At 48.0% G+C, this 15,700-nt stretch overlaps 2 protein-coding genes across 4 annotated transcripts in view; one reads left to right on the top strand and one right to left on the bottom strand.

The window, feature by feature from the left end:
- The window catches only part of LOC146713915 (uncharacterized), a 163,307-nt gene that overhangs the window by 86,100 nt on the left and 61,507 nt on the right, over positions 1-15,700 (bottom strand). The gene's annotated exons all lie outside the window — the stretch shown is intronic.
- Positions 940-3,291, top strand: LOC146713918 (E3 ubiquitin/ISG15 ligase TRIM25-like). Of its 2 annotated transcripts, XM_085450529.1 has the most exons (2): positions 1,076-1,909; positions 2,614-2,744. In XM_085450529.1, the coding sequence occupies exons 1-2, from the start codon at positions 1,106-1,108 to the stop codon at positions 2,668-2,670; spliced, it is 861 nt and encodes a 286-aa protein (XP_085306655.1). In that variant the 5' UTR covers positions 1,076-1,105; the 3' UTR covers positions 2,671-2,744. The 2 variants fall into 2 exon arrangements, with proteins under 2 accessions (XP_085306654.1, XP_085306655.1); XM_085450528.1 differs by having other exon boundaries at positions 940-3,291.

Here is a 15,700-nt window from a genome sequence, read left to right as displayed (position 1 = left end):
CCTACCTGCCGGATCTTATTTTCATTGATATTGCTGTTATGACTGATGAAGCCGAGCTGGTGAGTTTCTGTGTTAACTAAGTAACATGTTAAAGCTATAGATATGAATATTACCAAACTGTACTGTCATTAATAGTGTTGCTTTGTTAATGTTGTATGGTTGTTTTATTTTGTGTCTTTCAGTTGATTACCTGGCTTCTGTAAAGGCACGGTTACTGTAATGGTGTTAGCTTGTGCAATAAAGCTTATAAAAGGCAGCAATCAGATGTCCGAGCCTGAGTACGACACAGTTTCATCAGTTAAAACACACCCTTACGGTGGGAGTTTACTAAATTAAAGGTAGTTAGCTTAGTAAAAACCGTACACTGGTTCTCACATACCTGTATTTAGCCACGTCCCTGCTCAAGACGATTCCGTGTGATCAACTCGACCGTAAAATACTTTTAAAGAAGGATCAGAGTTTCTTTTTATTCCTGTCAAACATTTATCACATTTTTGTGGAGATGAATGTGTAAGAAAACTCTTTAATTTGTTTACTGCCTCATATACCAACTACTACAACCGCTGCACCCTCTCACCTCTGATGGTGTTTGAGGGAGAGAAACAACTGAAATGAACACAAACTTAAATGCAACATAAGCATCATGTCAGTGGCTGCCTTATCTGTATGATTAGGATCATTATCCTCATGCATTGACTAAAACTGTTTGTTAACTTCAGTGAGAACTGAAGACATTTTTAAAGTGAAGTTTATTTATAGAAAAGAAAGGGTTAACAAGCTTAAAAGTTAATGTGAGCAGTAAATAAAAAAGGGTTAAACACACAGTATCGCTCTCAAACTGCTCCTCTTCCTGGAGTGAAGCACAGCCTGATAACCCTCCCTCTTCTTTGTGCTCTTGAACACAGCACCTCCTCTCTGTGCACATGTTTCCTCGTTCCCTCCCCTTCAAATCTGCACTTTGAAGATGGGTGTAACCAACATGTGGTGACATGTAAGAGCTGACAGGCTCCATTCACTGCAGAAACATGTTGTTGAGATCAGAGCTCAGACTAGTTACAGTCATAAGGACGAGAAATTCACACAGTCACTGACACTGAGAGGAGAAATGGCACAGAAAGGAGTTCAGCTGGATCGAGAAATCTTCTCTTGTTCCATCTGTTTGGATCTACTGAAGGATCCGGTGACTATTCCCTGTGGACACAGCTACTGCAGGAACTGTATTAAAGGTTTCTGGGATGAAGAGGACAGGAAGGGAATCCACAGCTGCCCTCAGTGCAGGAAAACTTTCATACCGAGGCCTGTCCTGGAGAAAAACACCATGTTAGCAGCTTTAGTGGAGCAGCTGAAGAAGACTGGACTCCAAGCTGCTCCAGCTGATCACTGCTATGCTGGACCTGAAGATGTGGCCTGTGATGTCTGCACTGGGAGGAAACTGAAAGCCATCAAGTCCTGTTTAGTCTGTTTAATTTCTTACTGTGAGAAACACCTCCAACCTCATTATGATGTAGTTCAGTTTAAGAAACACAAGCTGGTGGCCCCCTCCAAGAAGCTCCAGGAGAAAATCTGCTCTCATCATGATGAGGTGATGAAGATTTTCTGTCGTACTGATCAGCAGAGTATTTGTTATCTCTGCACAGTGGATGAACATAAAGGCCATGAAACAATCCCAGCTGCAGCAGAAAGGACTGAGAAGCAGAAGGAGCTCGAGGTGAGACGACTAAACATCCAGCAGAGAATCCAGGAGCGAGAGAAAGATGTGAAGCTGCTTCAACAGGAGGTGGAGGCCATCAATGGCTCTGCTGATAAAGCAGTGGAGGACAGTGAGAAGATGTTCACTGAGCTGATCCGTCTCCTCCAGAAAAGAAGCTCTGATGTGAAGCAGCAGGTCAGATCCCAGCAGGAAACTGAAGTGAGTCGAGTCAAAGAGCTTCAGGAGAAGCTGGAGCAGGAGATCGCTGAGCTGAAGAGGAAAGACGGCGAGCTGGAGCAGCTCTCACACACAGAGGATCACAACCAGTTTCTACACAACTACCCCTCACTGTCAGCACTCAGTGAGTCTACACACTCATCCAGCATCAATATTCGTCCTCTGAGCTACTTTGAGGATGTGACAGCAGCTGTGTCAGAGACCAGAGATAAACTACAGGACATTCTGAGAGAGGAATGGACAAACATCTCACTGACAGTCACTGAAGTGGATGTTTTACTGTCACCACCAGAGCCAAAGACCAGAGCTGGATTCTTAAAATATTCACATGAAATCACACTGGATCCAAACACAGCACACAGACGTCTGTTATTATCTGAGGGGAACAGAAAAGTAACATTTATGAAACAACAACAGTTTTATTCTGATCATCCAGACAGATTCACTGGATGTTTACAGGTCCTGAGTAGAGAGAGTCTGACTGGACGTTGTTACTGGGAGGTGGAGTGGAGAGGGGGAGCAGTTCGTGTAGCAATTGCATACAAGAATATCAGCAGAGCGGGGACGGGCAATGAATGTTTATTTGGAAACAATGACAAATCTTGGGCATTACGTTGTGACACAAACAGTTGTAAATTTTTGTACAACAATGTCCCAACTGTCCTCTCAGGTCCTCGGTCCTCCAGAGTAGGAGTGTACCTGGATCACAGAGCAGGTATTCTGTCTTTCTACAGCGTCTCTGAAACCATGACTCTCCTCCACAGAGTCCAGACCACATTCACTCAGCCGCTCTATGCTGGACTTTGTCTTGGGTTGTATAATGGAGACACTGCAGAGTTGATTAAAGTCAAACAAAGAAGACAGGTTCATGTTGATCCCTGACCATTATATGTACTTGTGCAGTTTCTAAATGAGGCTTTACATTTTAGAAGCTGAGAAGTTCAGTGGTCCATTGATGTGTGAAAATAATATTGCACTGATTCAAACTGTACTTACATTTATATACCTTACATCAATATAAACCTGAATTTGTTCTTATGGCTGGTAATCATGTGAGTTTAAATGATACTACTCTTCATATTCAACATGTTTGAAATCTGTCTTCAGTCTGGTTAGTGGTTTTATTCTGTAGTTGCTGTAGTGGGTTGTCAAATGCAACAATATATTGGAGCTGCAGTGATTCATCAGTTAGTCAATGATTAGAGAATTGATTGTTTTATCATTATTTTGGTCACATTTAAAGCTGGTTCCAGTTTCTGAAATGTGAAGATTGTTGATTTTCTTGATCAGATATGACTGTAAACTTAATGTCTTTGAGGTTTGAACTTTTAAAATGTAACAAAAATTAAATACTTAATGTTTGACATTTAATATTATTTTTCATATGAAAAGTTTGATCACACTTGATCATTTATGCATTTTTTTTGTTTTTGCCTGTCCCATTTGGTTCTTTAGCCGTCAGAATTGTTGTCTGAAGACCAACAAGGATACCCAATGGATTTATTTTGCCAAATGGATCATCGTGGCATTGCCGTATTGGTCCATTTAATCTACCTTTATTTTTATTATTTATTTTATTTTATTTTCAGTTGTTACAGACGGGACAGACATGAGTGAGGGATAGGAAAGGGAGAAAGGAAGAGGAAGGAAAAGAAAAACAGAAGGGGAGAGGGACAGTGAGAAGGGGGGGGATCTCCTGGATCACCTGTTGAGAAAACAAGCAAAAAAACCCAAAGCAACATACTATACACAACACCATCGCATTAATGTAGCTAAGTGTAAACAGCAGTAAATACTAAATATTCAATGTTGTTGTGCAGCACGCAGGACAGACAGCGCACAATGTGCTTTGAAGTAGCAGCCAAGAAAGGTGTAATTTAAGTCTACGAACAGTGAACACCCATGTGCACACCTGTGTGGATCAGCGCACTTGTATTAAAATGGTTTCCACATGTAATGGTCTGCAAGAGGATTTAGAGAGCCATAGCCCCATCCCCCAGGGCGTGAAGCAGGCATGGAGGAGATCCAGGCCCCAGACATCCAGAGGCCCCAGAGTGCGAGAGCCCAAGGAGGACCACCGGAGGGGCATCCGTGCCACCCTCATGGGAAGGGCTGAGGATCCCCAGACGAGGGGTCACCCAGTATCCACTGAGCAGAAGCTAGAGGGGGCTGCACCGGCATGCCCGCCGGCTCTGCCGGCAGCCAGCTGTGCCAGAGTGAACCGAGCCGCAGGCCCAGAGGCCGGAGGCCTGAGGGCCCCCCGCACCCCGGAGGAGGCCTGACCAAGCAACAGGCGCCAGGCCCCGCCAAGTAGCCACCGGGAGTGAGCTGGTACATACCTGAGCGCCCAGCCCCGGACACCAAGAACCACCAATGCACCGACCCCTGAGGGCATCAGTCACCGGCAGGGAGTGTGGTGAGGGGAGATAGGCCTCCACACTTTGGAGGGCCTGGGAGTTCCCAGAGAGGTGGAGTCTAAGACCCGACCTGACATATAGACACAGACAAACAGGCACACACAGACACAAACATGCATTCCCACCCTCATGCACACATATACAAACACTCAGCACTCACCCAAGGTAAGGATTGACATAAATGGACAAGTACACACAATCACACTCCCCAAACATACTCTATACCCCGGGTCCAGGTACCCTCGCCCCCAGAGGGGGAAACAAAACCCAGACCCAAGAGATGTTACCCTTCCCCCCGGGGTGGAGGCAAGCAGACCGTCTCAGGCTCCGCAGCAGCATGGAGGCCAATCGGACAGCCAACATCTCTTCCCAGCCCCCCCGCCCCGATGGCTAGTAGAGAACGGGGGTGTGTGAAGACCCCATACCTCCCTCCTCCTGCTCATGTGTAGTGTTGCTGCGTGTTGTTCTAAAGTGCATTTAAAACAAGGGAAAGCATGGTGCTGCTGCCAGAGAGCAACAGGTGTTAGCACGGCCCCTCCCGAGAACCCTCAATGTCTACATGGATTTAAAATTGAGAGGTGGGCACCGGCGCCAGAGGTAGGTTTGAGTACACAGACCGTCCACTGGACGCCGTTAACGTGCCCACCCTCAAGGCCCTATATATATGTGCGTGTTATGAGAGTGTAAGTAATGTGGATGTCTAAGTTGTGAGATAAAATTGAGGCACAGGTGGCCAGAAGGGGACAGAGGGGACAGAGGGGGGGGGGGAGGGGAATTGTCTCCCCTGCACCCTTGTGACACACCCGCACCCCAAGGCCCTACCTGTGTGGGTGAGTGTGGTGGAGCGGGAAGAGGGAGGTAGCCAGGGATGGGGAGGAAAAGGAGGGAGGCGAGGATGCCCCTCCCTAGGGCCAGCTCCCCCGCTGACCCCAGTAGGCACCCCCGTCCTCTGGTAACCACCAAGGCAAGGGAGCCCAGGTCCATCCAGACCGGGGCCTACGGTAGCACTGCCAAGCCCCACAGGACCCGGGGCAGCCCACCCTACCCCACCGCAGAGGAAACTGTACCCACCCCAACATTCAATCATCTCCCAGACTACACAAGACAACAGACACCCAGGTTAAGTTTATTCTCCACCTCTCCTATGTCTCTCCCCCACCTGCAGAGTGGACTCCTGCAAGGATGGAACAACCTCCCCGCCAGTTGAAGAGCCCCCCAGTTAGACCGATGCACAAGAGGCCCCCTGCGCCAGGGCTGAGCCCTCGTGCACCCACCCGCCCACAACCTCGGTGACACACCGACGAGGACCGAAGCCCCCAGGGCCCAGCCAGAGCCCCAGCACGGAGGCGAAGCACCCCCGAACCCCAAACCCCGACGCCTGCCCCGGATCCACTCAGGGGCAGCCAGGTCACCAGGCCAGTAACCTACGTCCACCAGTACAGACCATCCTCCAGCCCCGCTGCACGCAGCCACAAGGAGAACAACCTCTAAGAGCGACCAGAGCCACTAACCAGGTTATAAACACAACCCCCGGGTTAAGCCCTCCAGGGATAACGTCTCTAGGGGTCCTCCAGGTGCCCTAAGCCCGTCCCAATTCCACATCAACCACAATAGCTAAGGCGGGACCAAACCACGACCCCCTACCCCCGCTAGGTGATGGAGCCGATCAAAGGAGCCCAGAGGGATTGATCTGATGTGGTGGCAGAGGCTATATCAAGACTAATGTGATCTATTAGATGGTTTCTATATTGGCTAGAATTAAGATTATTTTTATTTTTCCAGTTCATGAGGACTGTTTTCTTGGCGATGCATAGGGCAGTAAAAACCATGTGGACTGTATTAGTTTCTGTAGTGACCTCATCCAATTTTCCCAACAAGCATACTAAAGGGGAGGTTGGAATTTTACATTTCAGACACTTCGATAAGTCTTCACATATCTCGTGCCAAAACTTCTGCACTGGTGGACAGAACCAAAGAGCGTGGATGTAATTGTCTGGTGTATTGCCTTGACAGTGTGAGCAGTTGTTGGAAGATGTAAAGCCCATCTTGAACATCCAATGACCTGTATAGTGCACTCTATGTAGTATTTTGTATTGTATTAATTGCAGACTGGGATTTTTAATCAATTTAAAGGTTTTTAAGCAAATCTGAGACCAGAAGTTTTGGTCTAAGCTGACTGATAAATCTGCTTCCCATTTTGCAATAGGAAGTGACAACATCTAATTTAGAAAGTGTTCTGTATATTTTAGATAATAATTTGGGGAATTTAACAGTAAGAAAATGTACCGCACTTGGTGGTGTTTGTAATTCAACTTGACTGAGGTTAAATTTCTTTTTTACTATGGATTTAATTTGTTGATATTCTAAAAATCTTTTCTTGTTGATCCCATATTGTGCAACTAGTCTGTCAAATGGAATAAATTCTGTTCCCTCTAATATATATTCTAAGTATTTCAATTTAATTCAATTCAATTCAATTTTATTTATATAGCGCCAAATCACAACAAAAGTCACCTCAAGGCGCTTCATAGATACAGAGAAAAACCCAACAATCATATGACCCCCTATGAGCAAGCACTTTGGCGACAGTGGGAAGGAAAAACTCCCTTTTAACAGGAAGAAACCTCCGGCAGAACCAGGCTCAGGGAGGGGCGGCCATCTGCTGCGACCGGTTGGGGTGAGAGAAGGAAGACAGGATAAAAGACATGCTGTGGAAGAGAGACAGAGGTTAATAACAGATATGACTCAATGCAGAGAGGTCTATTAATACATAGTGAGTGAGAAAGGTGACTGGAAAGGAAAAACTCAATGCATCATGGGAATCCCCCAGCAGCCTACGTCTATTGCAGCATAACTAAGGGAGGATTCAGGGTCACCTGGTCCAGCCCTAACTATATGCTTTAGCAAAAAGGAAAGTTTTAAGCCTAATCTTAAAAGTAGAGATAGTGTCGGTCTCCCGAATCCAAACTGGAAGCTGGTTCCACAGAAGAGGGGCCTGAAAACTGAAGGCTCTCCCTCCCATTCTACTTTTAAATACTCTAGGAACAACAAGTAGGCCTGCAGAGCGAGAGCGAAGTGCTCTAATAGGGTGATATGGTACTACAAGGTCATTAAGATAACAGATTTGTTTAGGTAGAAGTGGAGGACAAATGCCGTTTTATTCATGCTTTGCCTGAAAAGTCTGCAGAAGTTTTAGTGTCTCATGAAGAATGTAAAGTTTCTCTTCAGCTCATTATCTCTGTAAATAAATAGGCTCCAAATGCAGAAAAAAAAATCCTCAAATTGCTCTTACTGTGGTGCTTAATGCTACAATTTATACTGGGATTTTTGACGGGATCAGAAATGATCAGCCTCTTTAGAGATGGTTTGGACACAGAGAGAGAGATATGTCAGACAAATGATGCTGAACACAGAGGAGACCAAAGACAAAGTGCTTGACTGTGGTGAAGGGGGACATGCAGACTGAGGCAACATGTAAGCAGGTGCTTTCTGAAAAAAGTCAGATGAAGGCTGACCCGAATGTGGACACAAACTCAGTTTTTTCTTCTTTCAAAATTAGTAAGTCATTAATAACAAAAAGTCAAAATTAGCTTTCACCAGAAAAATGCCAAACAGCAAATAGAACAATACTACATTCACACACACACACACACACACACACACACACACACACACACACTTACTTTGTTTTCACTTTTTCTGAACTTTAAGTCTGAGTGTGAAGGACACAAAGATCAGCTGTTACCTGCTGCAGTTCTGCTCCTCGCAGGTGAATGGTTCAGACTATTTCAGCAGCTTCCCAAATATTTTAACACTTCAAATAAGCCAACTCAAATGTCCAGCTTTCAGCATTTTCCACCTCTATGCTGGATCCTGTCACAGCTGTCACAGAGTGAGAGCTTTGCAGTTTCTACATTTTCATCACTTCAAATGATGACACATTTGAAATGTTGACAAAAGACTCAGTCTGTATCCTGGAGCCTGCATGAATGAAAGAATGAACACCAGAGTGTAACAGTCACAGCATGAACTCAGAAGGGGTCAAAGGTTATCAACCATTGCTATGACAACCAGTCGCTCATCTGAGTTTCTCAACATCTGAACATAAAGTGAAAATATTCTGATCATTTTCAGTGTTTGAACAATAACTTAACAACAAAAAATGCTTCTTTTTCTTTTACTGGGCCTCTGTGCATTTCATATATTCACATCTATTCATTTGGTGAAAAACCTGACTTCATTACACCATTTGATTATTTTATGAATGCAGATACCATTTTTTTTAAATGTGTGAAAACACAGATGATCAACACTTTTCTCTTGGCTGCCAGATCTCATATACAGCACATAAATATGTTTCTCTCTCAGACTTGAATGAGCATGCCCAGCCATACAGAGGGGTCTCCTGAAGGCTGCAGTGGGAGTCTGCCAGGCCAGGACTGTGCGGGACCGCCCCGAGTACAACAGCTCAGCACATCATTGTGGTAAAGAACAGAGTTTTTGCATGTGTTGTTCAGCACTGCAGACATTTATGAAACTGTGTGATAATCTGGGATGTTGTGGTATCTGCAGTTTGTTTTTCTCTCCTCTCCTGAGCTCAGGTTGGGTTCTGCTCACTCTGGGGTGGAGTCAGTTTCCAGCGCTGGTCAATGGACACCTGCACTCCATCAAGTAGTAACGAAGCCACTTTTTCTCACTTGTTTTTTTGTAGTTGTTTTTTGTTTTTTTTTAGCGCTTCTGCATTAACCCTTTTTTCCCTTGTTTCCAGTGCACCGTTCTCTTTACCTGGTTTCTCCAGGGCTCGTGCCTGGACGCTCACCACCTCCCTCCCCTCCAGGACTCCATTCTCTCTGTCACATGGCACCTCTGTATCCAGCATCCTTTAGCAGATCTACATGGACAGTAAACAGAGGCTGATCTCAACGTGATTACTTGGAAACTTATATCAAACAGTGCATTATTCCTTTACAGTACTATTCCCGCACCATATATTTCCACAGGACACATATTGATGCATTCCATGTGTAAAATTATGCTTTTCACTTTAAGTAGTTAATACTCGCTTCAGTTGTTTGTCTCAAAATTGAACTTGGCACTCACCCACACTGCGCTGTGTGTGGTTAATAGCTGTGGCTTTAAGGAGCTGAGTTTCACTGACATTCAAAGGTCTCTGGCTGCTACAAAGCTAGTTTTCTCTTCCTGTGTAGATGCCCCTTAAAGTGGGCATGAAACACTACACATAAAAAGGCAAATTTACATTATGGATCCCTGCTCTGAAAAACTGACAAAGATGAATTTAAGAAATAAGTGTAAAGTTAAAGTTTTTAAAACAAGTTTAGCTCCAAGTTGTGCACCAATGGAAAATGTAACTGTTAGCTGTAATGTTCAGGTTTTTAAAGCACTTTATAAATGCGGACTGTGTGGAGGAGAGTCTGAGTGACTCAACCGACACACAAGCGTTTCCTCGCTAAGCCAATAACAACAACAATATACACAAAAACACATTTGTGTCCTTTGATAACTATTTATAGTGTGTAATCTTTATCATGGTGTTAACTGTAGTCGGTCTTTCCTGAGTAATGTAAAATATAATGATGTAGTTACAGGGTGAGTCTGACGTATTTCTGACATAAAACACAATTAAACATATTTACTTTGAACCTTTGATGCTAACAGCTAACTCACCAGGATGACACATTCAACAGTCAAATACCCATTGTTGTGTTGTCAGTAAAAAAAACAAAACTTCACACAACATCTCAGTGGCACTACCTGTGTGTGTGTGTGTGTGTGTGTGTGTGTGTGTGTGTGTGTCTTCTTACATAACAAGGGTGGGATTCTCCTGGGAGCTTCACCCTCTCATGAACACACCTGACACAAACAAGCACCTGCGAATCATCTGTGGATCAGCTGGGACCGAACTTTCTGTCTTTGCCTGGGGGCGTCTGTAGGTGCCAGACGTCTGCTTTGTATTTTTTATTTACGATTAAGTTCATGTTGTCACGGCGACGGATGGCCGGTACTGAATAGGACTCAGGTGCAGAAACCCAGAGCGGAGACAGTAGATGATTTAATAGTTTATTACGGTTAAGTGCAAGGGGAACAAAAAAAGGGAAACGTGGCAAAGACAGAAAATGACGAGACGTGGAGCCTTGGTGTGGCGTGCCCAGGGGAACGTGGCTAGGGCGAGGGAATGAGGCCTGAGAAGTGGAACGGAGCTGAGTGGGGAACAGTCACATTGCAGTTAGGGACCTGGAGTGTTTGAGAGGGGGATGATGAAGATCCAGGGGAGGCTGAGTGGCGTGGAAAGGCTGACCTGAGATCCGGGGCTCCAGATGGAGTGTGATGGCAGGAGGGCAGGCAGGTGAGGCACAGAGGGATTTCCAAAATGATCACTAGGTATTCCAAGTCCGGAGGTGGAGTGAGCCAGGGTGGGTACAGCAACTGTAGCACAAAAGAGTCTTTGTTAGTAAGATGAATCACAGCGAGAATTTGAAACACAAGACCTGTTACCAACATGGGTTGATGACGAACTGGCAGTGAGTGAACATCGATGTGTGGTTTAAATCCCTCTGGCTTGATAGCCTGCAATAGGCTCCAGGTGTGCAGGAGCTGGAGTTGGCCCTGCCCAGGGGCGGATCCCAGGTCAGTTCAGGAGCCTAATGGAAACTCCAGCCACCCACCGTAGACCATGACAGTACCCCCCCCTCAAGGGACACCACCCGGCGGCCGACCGGTCCCCAGCCCGCGACGTGACCTGAAAAAATTAGAGACAAGAGCAGGATCAAGGATAAACGAGCGAGGAACCCAGGCACGTTCCTCAGGCCCATACCCCTCCCAGTCCACCAAAAACTGGCGACCCCGACCACGGCGACGGACGTCAACGATCCGCTGAACCGTATAGGCCGGATGACCATCGATGAGCCGGGCGGGCGGAGGGGGGTCGGAAGGCGGGCACAGCACACTGGACAGCACAGGCCTGACTTGGGAAACATGAAAAACCGGGTGAATCCGCAGACTGGGAGGAAGCTCGAGCTTCACAGCAGAGGGCGAGATGACCGAGTGGATGACATACGGCCCAATAAACCGAGGAGCCAGCTTGCGGGAGGAAACTTTAAGGGGAACATCCTTAGCCGACAGCCACACCTTCTGCCCTGGAGCGTACCGAGGAGCTGGCGACCGTAGACGATCTGCATAGCGGCAGTGGCGGGCAGCAGCTTTCTTCAGTGCCTCCTGGGTCCGAGTCCAGATGCGGCGGCAGCGCTGGAGATGGTGCTGGACGGAAGGCACAGCCAAATCAGCCTCTTCCTCAGGGAAGAGGGGAGGCTGATAGCCCAGGGACGCTTCAAATGGAGAGAGACCAGTGGATGCGGAAACATGAGAATTGTGCGCATACTCCACCCATGGGAGATGTGCTGACCAGGTAGCCGGGTTATGGGAAACCATGCAGCGGAGCATGGACTCCAGCTCTTGGTTGAGCCTCTCAGTCTGCCCGTTGGTTTGAGGGTGGTAACCAGAACTGAGGTTGGCTCGAGCACCCAGGGCAGAGCAGAAAGATTTCCAAACCTGGGATGTAAACTGAGGTCCCCTGTCAGAAGTGACCTCGGCAGGAATCCCGTGGAGTTTGAAGACGTGGTCAACCATCAGTCTTGCAGTTTCCGTGGCAGTGGGTAGTTTCTCCAGGGCAACGAAGTGAGCTGCTTTTGAAAACCTGTCGATCACAGAGAGTATCACTGTTTTACCTGCTGACCTAGGCAGTCCAGTGACAAAGTCCAGGGAAATGTGGGACCAAGGACGAGAAGGTACGGCTAGAGGTTGTAGAAGACCGGATGGTCGCTGATTTCGGGTCTTGTTCCTGGCGCACACGTCACAGGCAGAGACGTAGTCCCGCACATCATGTTCCAGAGTTGCCCACCAGAAGTGACGACGTAGTAGAGCGATGGTGCGGCCGATTCCAGGATGGCAGGAAAACCGGGAGGTATGAGCCCACTTAATTACAGCCGAACGGGTTGCTGTGGGAATGAAGCGGCGGCCCGGAGGACCTGTGCCAGGGTCTGGTTCATCCAGTAAAGCACGCTGGATAGATTCCTCTATGTCCCAGGATAAAAACGCTATGCGGCAGGAGGCAGGAAGCACAGGAGCTGGTTCGGTGAGTTCAGCGTCTGGGTCGTAAAGACGAGACAGGGCATCAGCCTTGGCGTTCTTGGAACCTGGACGGAAAGAGATGGCAAACTTGAAGCGATCAAAGAACAGAGACCAACGGGCCTGGCGGGCGTTTAGACGCTTAGCTGTTTTGAGGTAAGTAAGGTTTTTATGATCTGTGAAGATGGTGAATGGGTGTTCAGCTCCTTCCAATAGGTGACGCCACTCTTCCAGGGCTAACTTAATAGCCAGCAACTCTCTGTCTCCTACATCATAGTTGCGTTCAGCTGACGAGAGTCGACGTGAAAAAAAGGCACATGGGTGTAACTTGGCCTTGGAACCTGAATGCTGTGAAAGGACCGCTCCGACGCCGACGTCGGACGCGTCTACCTCTAGAACAAATGGCTTGGAGTGATCTGGGTGACACAATACTGGAGCTGAAGTAAATAGGCGCTTGAGCCTACTGAATGCTACCTCAGCTTCAGGTGTCCAGATGAACTGTCTTTTGGTGGATGTGAGTGTAGTGAGAGGAGTGGCTACCTGGCTGTAGTTGCGAATAAACCTCCGGTAGAAATTGGCAAAGCCGAGGAAACGTTGTAGGTGCTTGCGTGACGTGGGCGTGGGCCACTCCAGGATCGTGCGGATCTTGGCTGGATCAGTCTTCACCTGCCCTCCTGCGAGTATATAGCCAAGAAAAGTGACAGATTGTGCATGAAACTCACATTTCTCGGCTTTGACGTAAAGTCGGTTTTCCAGGAGGCGTTGGAGGACTGCTCGGACGTGGACATGGTGTTCCTGGGGGGTCTTGGAGAAAATGAGTATGTCATCAAGATAAACAAAGACAAACTGGTTCAGGAAATCACGGAGCACGTCGTTGACCAGGTTCTGAAAGACAGCGGGGGCATTGGTTAACCCAAACGGCATGACCAAATACTCAAAATGACCTAGGGGCGTATTAAAAGCCATTTTCCATTCGTCCCCCTCCCTGATGCGGACAAGGTGGTAGGCATTGCGGAGATCCAGTTTGGTGAATATGGTGACTTCATGGAGGGGTTCGAAGGCTGAGCTGATAAGGGGTAAAGGATATTTGTTTTTAATGGTGATGTCGTTTAACCCTCTGTAGTCTATGCATGGACGGAGTGATTTATCCTTCTTTTCCACAAAAAAGAAGCTGGCGGCCACTGGAGAGGAGGATGGGCGGATGATACCTGCAGCTAATGACTCGTGGATGTACTTTTCCATGGACTCTCTTTCTGGTCTGGAGATGTTGAATAGCCGGCTAGAGGGAAGCGGAGCACCAGGTAGAAGGTCGATAGCGCAGTCATAAGGCCTGTGGGGTGGTAAGGACGACGCTTTGTCTTTACTGAAAACTTCCTGGAGGTCATGGTACTCAGGTGGGACGAGTGTGAGGTCAACCGGATCAACGCCCGAGGTGTTAGTGTCAGGGGCACCCGGCGATAGGGCAGACTTGAGGCAGTGGGCTAGACAAAAAGGGCTCCAACTAGCGATTTTACTTCCAGACCAGTCTATATGAGGGTTGTGTTTCTGTAGCCAGGGGTAGCCTAGGATGAGTGGTGAATCAGGAGAAGAGAAGGTGAATAAGGTAATGGCTTCATGGTGGTTTCCAGAGGTGACGAGGGTTACGGGGCCAGCCTGATGGGTTATCTGAGAGAATATTTGATCGTTTAATGCGGTAACAGGGATGGGAGGATCGAGAGTCTTGAGTGGCAAATGAAGGCGTCTAGCGAGAGCTAAATCTATTAAATTTTGCTCTGCTCCGGAATCAACGAGAGCATGGAGGGGGTGAGAAACCTTATTTAGACACAGGGTGACTGGTAGAATTAACCGGGGTTTGGAACTGAAAGAGGATCCGCCCACCTGTATCCCCGAAATTACCGGCGGGCGGAGCCTTTTGGCCGAACCGAACACTGCGCTAACCTATGCTCCACTGAGCCACAGTAAAAACACGCGCCCGACCGAAGCCGTCGTTCTCGCTCCTCTGGTGTGAGACGAGAGCGGCCGATTAGCATAGGCTCCGGAGCGGCGTCCGTTTCCGTGGAAACGGGAGCGGATGTTGACACCGGACGTGACGGTGGAGGAAGTGAAAACGTACGAGGCGCAGGTTTACGATGTTTCTGGTTCTTTTCTGCCTCCCTTTCCCTCAGGCGATTATCTATCCGAAGGGAAAGGGAGACCAAGTCTTCAAAGGATTTGGGCTCATCGCGGGAAGCGAGCTGGTCTTTGAGCTCGTCGTTTAAGGCGCGACGGAACACTCCCCGAAGGGCATGATCGGGCCAATTGGCCTCGGCGGCTGCGGTACGGAAGTCAATAATGAACTCAGCGACACTCCGGCTCCCCTGTTGCAATCCGAGCAACCTTTCATCAGAACTACCCTCCGATACTGGGTGAGTAAAGGTCTTTTTAAACTCGCACAGAAAATCATCAAACGAGCAGGTTGGGAGCGGGTGAGCCGACAGGTACGCCTCGGCCCATAACAGCGCCTTGCCCTGTAGCTTAGCCACCAGATATGCTACCCGAGCTGATTCGCTAGTAAATGAACGGGGTGAATGCGTGAACGCGAGAGAACATTTCAGTAGAAAGGCCGTACAGCGGCCCCGCTCCCCAGAGTACGGCTCGGGTTCTGGGAATGCAGCATCGCGAAACACGGAGCCCGAAGGGGTCGGAGCTGGGGAAGACTGGGGAGGTTCTGCCACGGGCGCAGGGGACGCGGAGGATGGGCCTGGAGGAGGGGAAAGAGCCGACTGAATCTCCTGCAGGGAAGCTAATATCCTAGCCTGGGTCTCGCCTATGGCTTGACACCGGGTGTCGAGAACCTGCAACGCTTGCTCATGAGCCCCTAAAATGGCTCCCTGCTTGGAGACTGCTGCACGTACTGGGTCTGCTGAGTCCATTTGTTGGCCAGTTCGTACTGTCACGGCGACGGATGGCCAGTACTGAATAGGACTCAGGTGCAGAAACCCAGAGCGGAGACAGTAGATGATTTAATAGTTTATTACGGTTAAGTGCAAGGGGAACAAAAAAAGGGAAACATGGCAAAGACAGAAAATGACGAGACGTGGAGCCTTGGTGTGGCGTGCCCAGGGGAACGTGGCTAGGGCGAGGGAACGAGGCCTGAGAAGTGGAACGGAGCTGAGTGGGGAACAGTCACATTGCAGTTAGGGACCTGGAGTGTTTGAGAGGGGGATGATGAAGA

The sequence above is a fragment of the Copadichromis virginalis genome, linkage group LG3 (assembly GCF_057382275.1).
Source record: "Copadichromis virginalis isolate Kocher_CV1m ecotype Utaka linkage group LG3, C_Virginalis_male_GT1.1, whole genome shotgun sequence".
Lineage (NCBI taxonomy): Eukaryota > Metazoa > Chordata > Actinopteri > Cichliformes > Cichlidae > Copadichromis > Copadichromis virginalis.
The sequence above is the reverse complement of the archived record's forward strand: the minus strand, read 5'-3'. Positions and strand labels throughout refer to the sequence as shown.

Excerpts from the sequence above, each read along its gene's own strand:
- LOC146713918 (XM_085450528.1), top strand. The coding sequence starts at position 1,106 with ATGGCACAGAAAGGAGTTCAGCTGGATCGAGAAATCTTCTCTTGTTCC.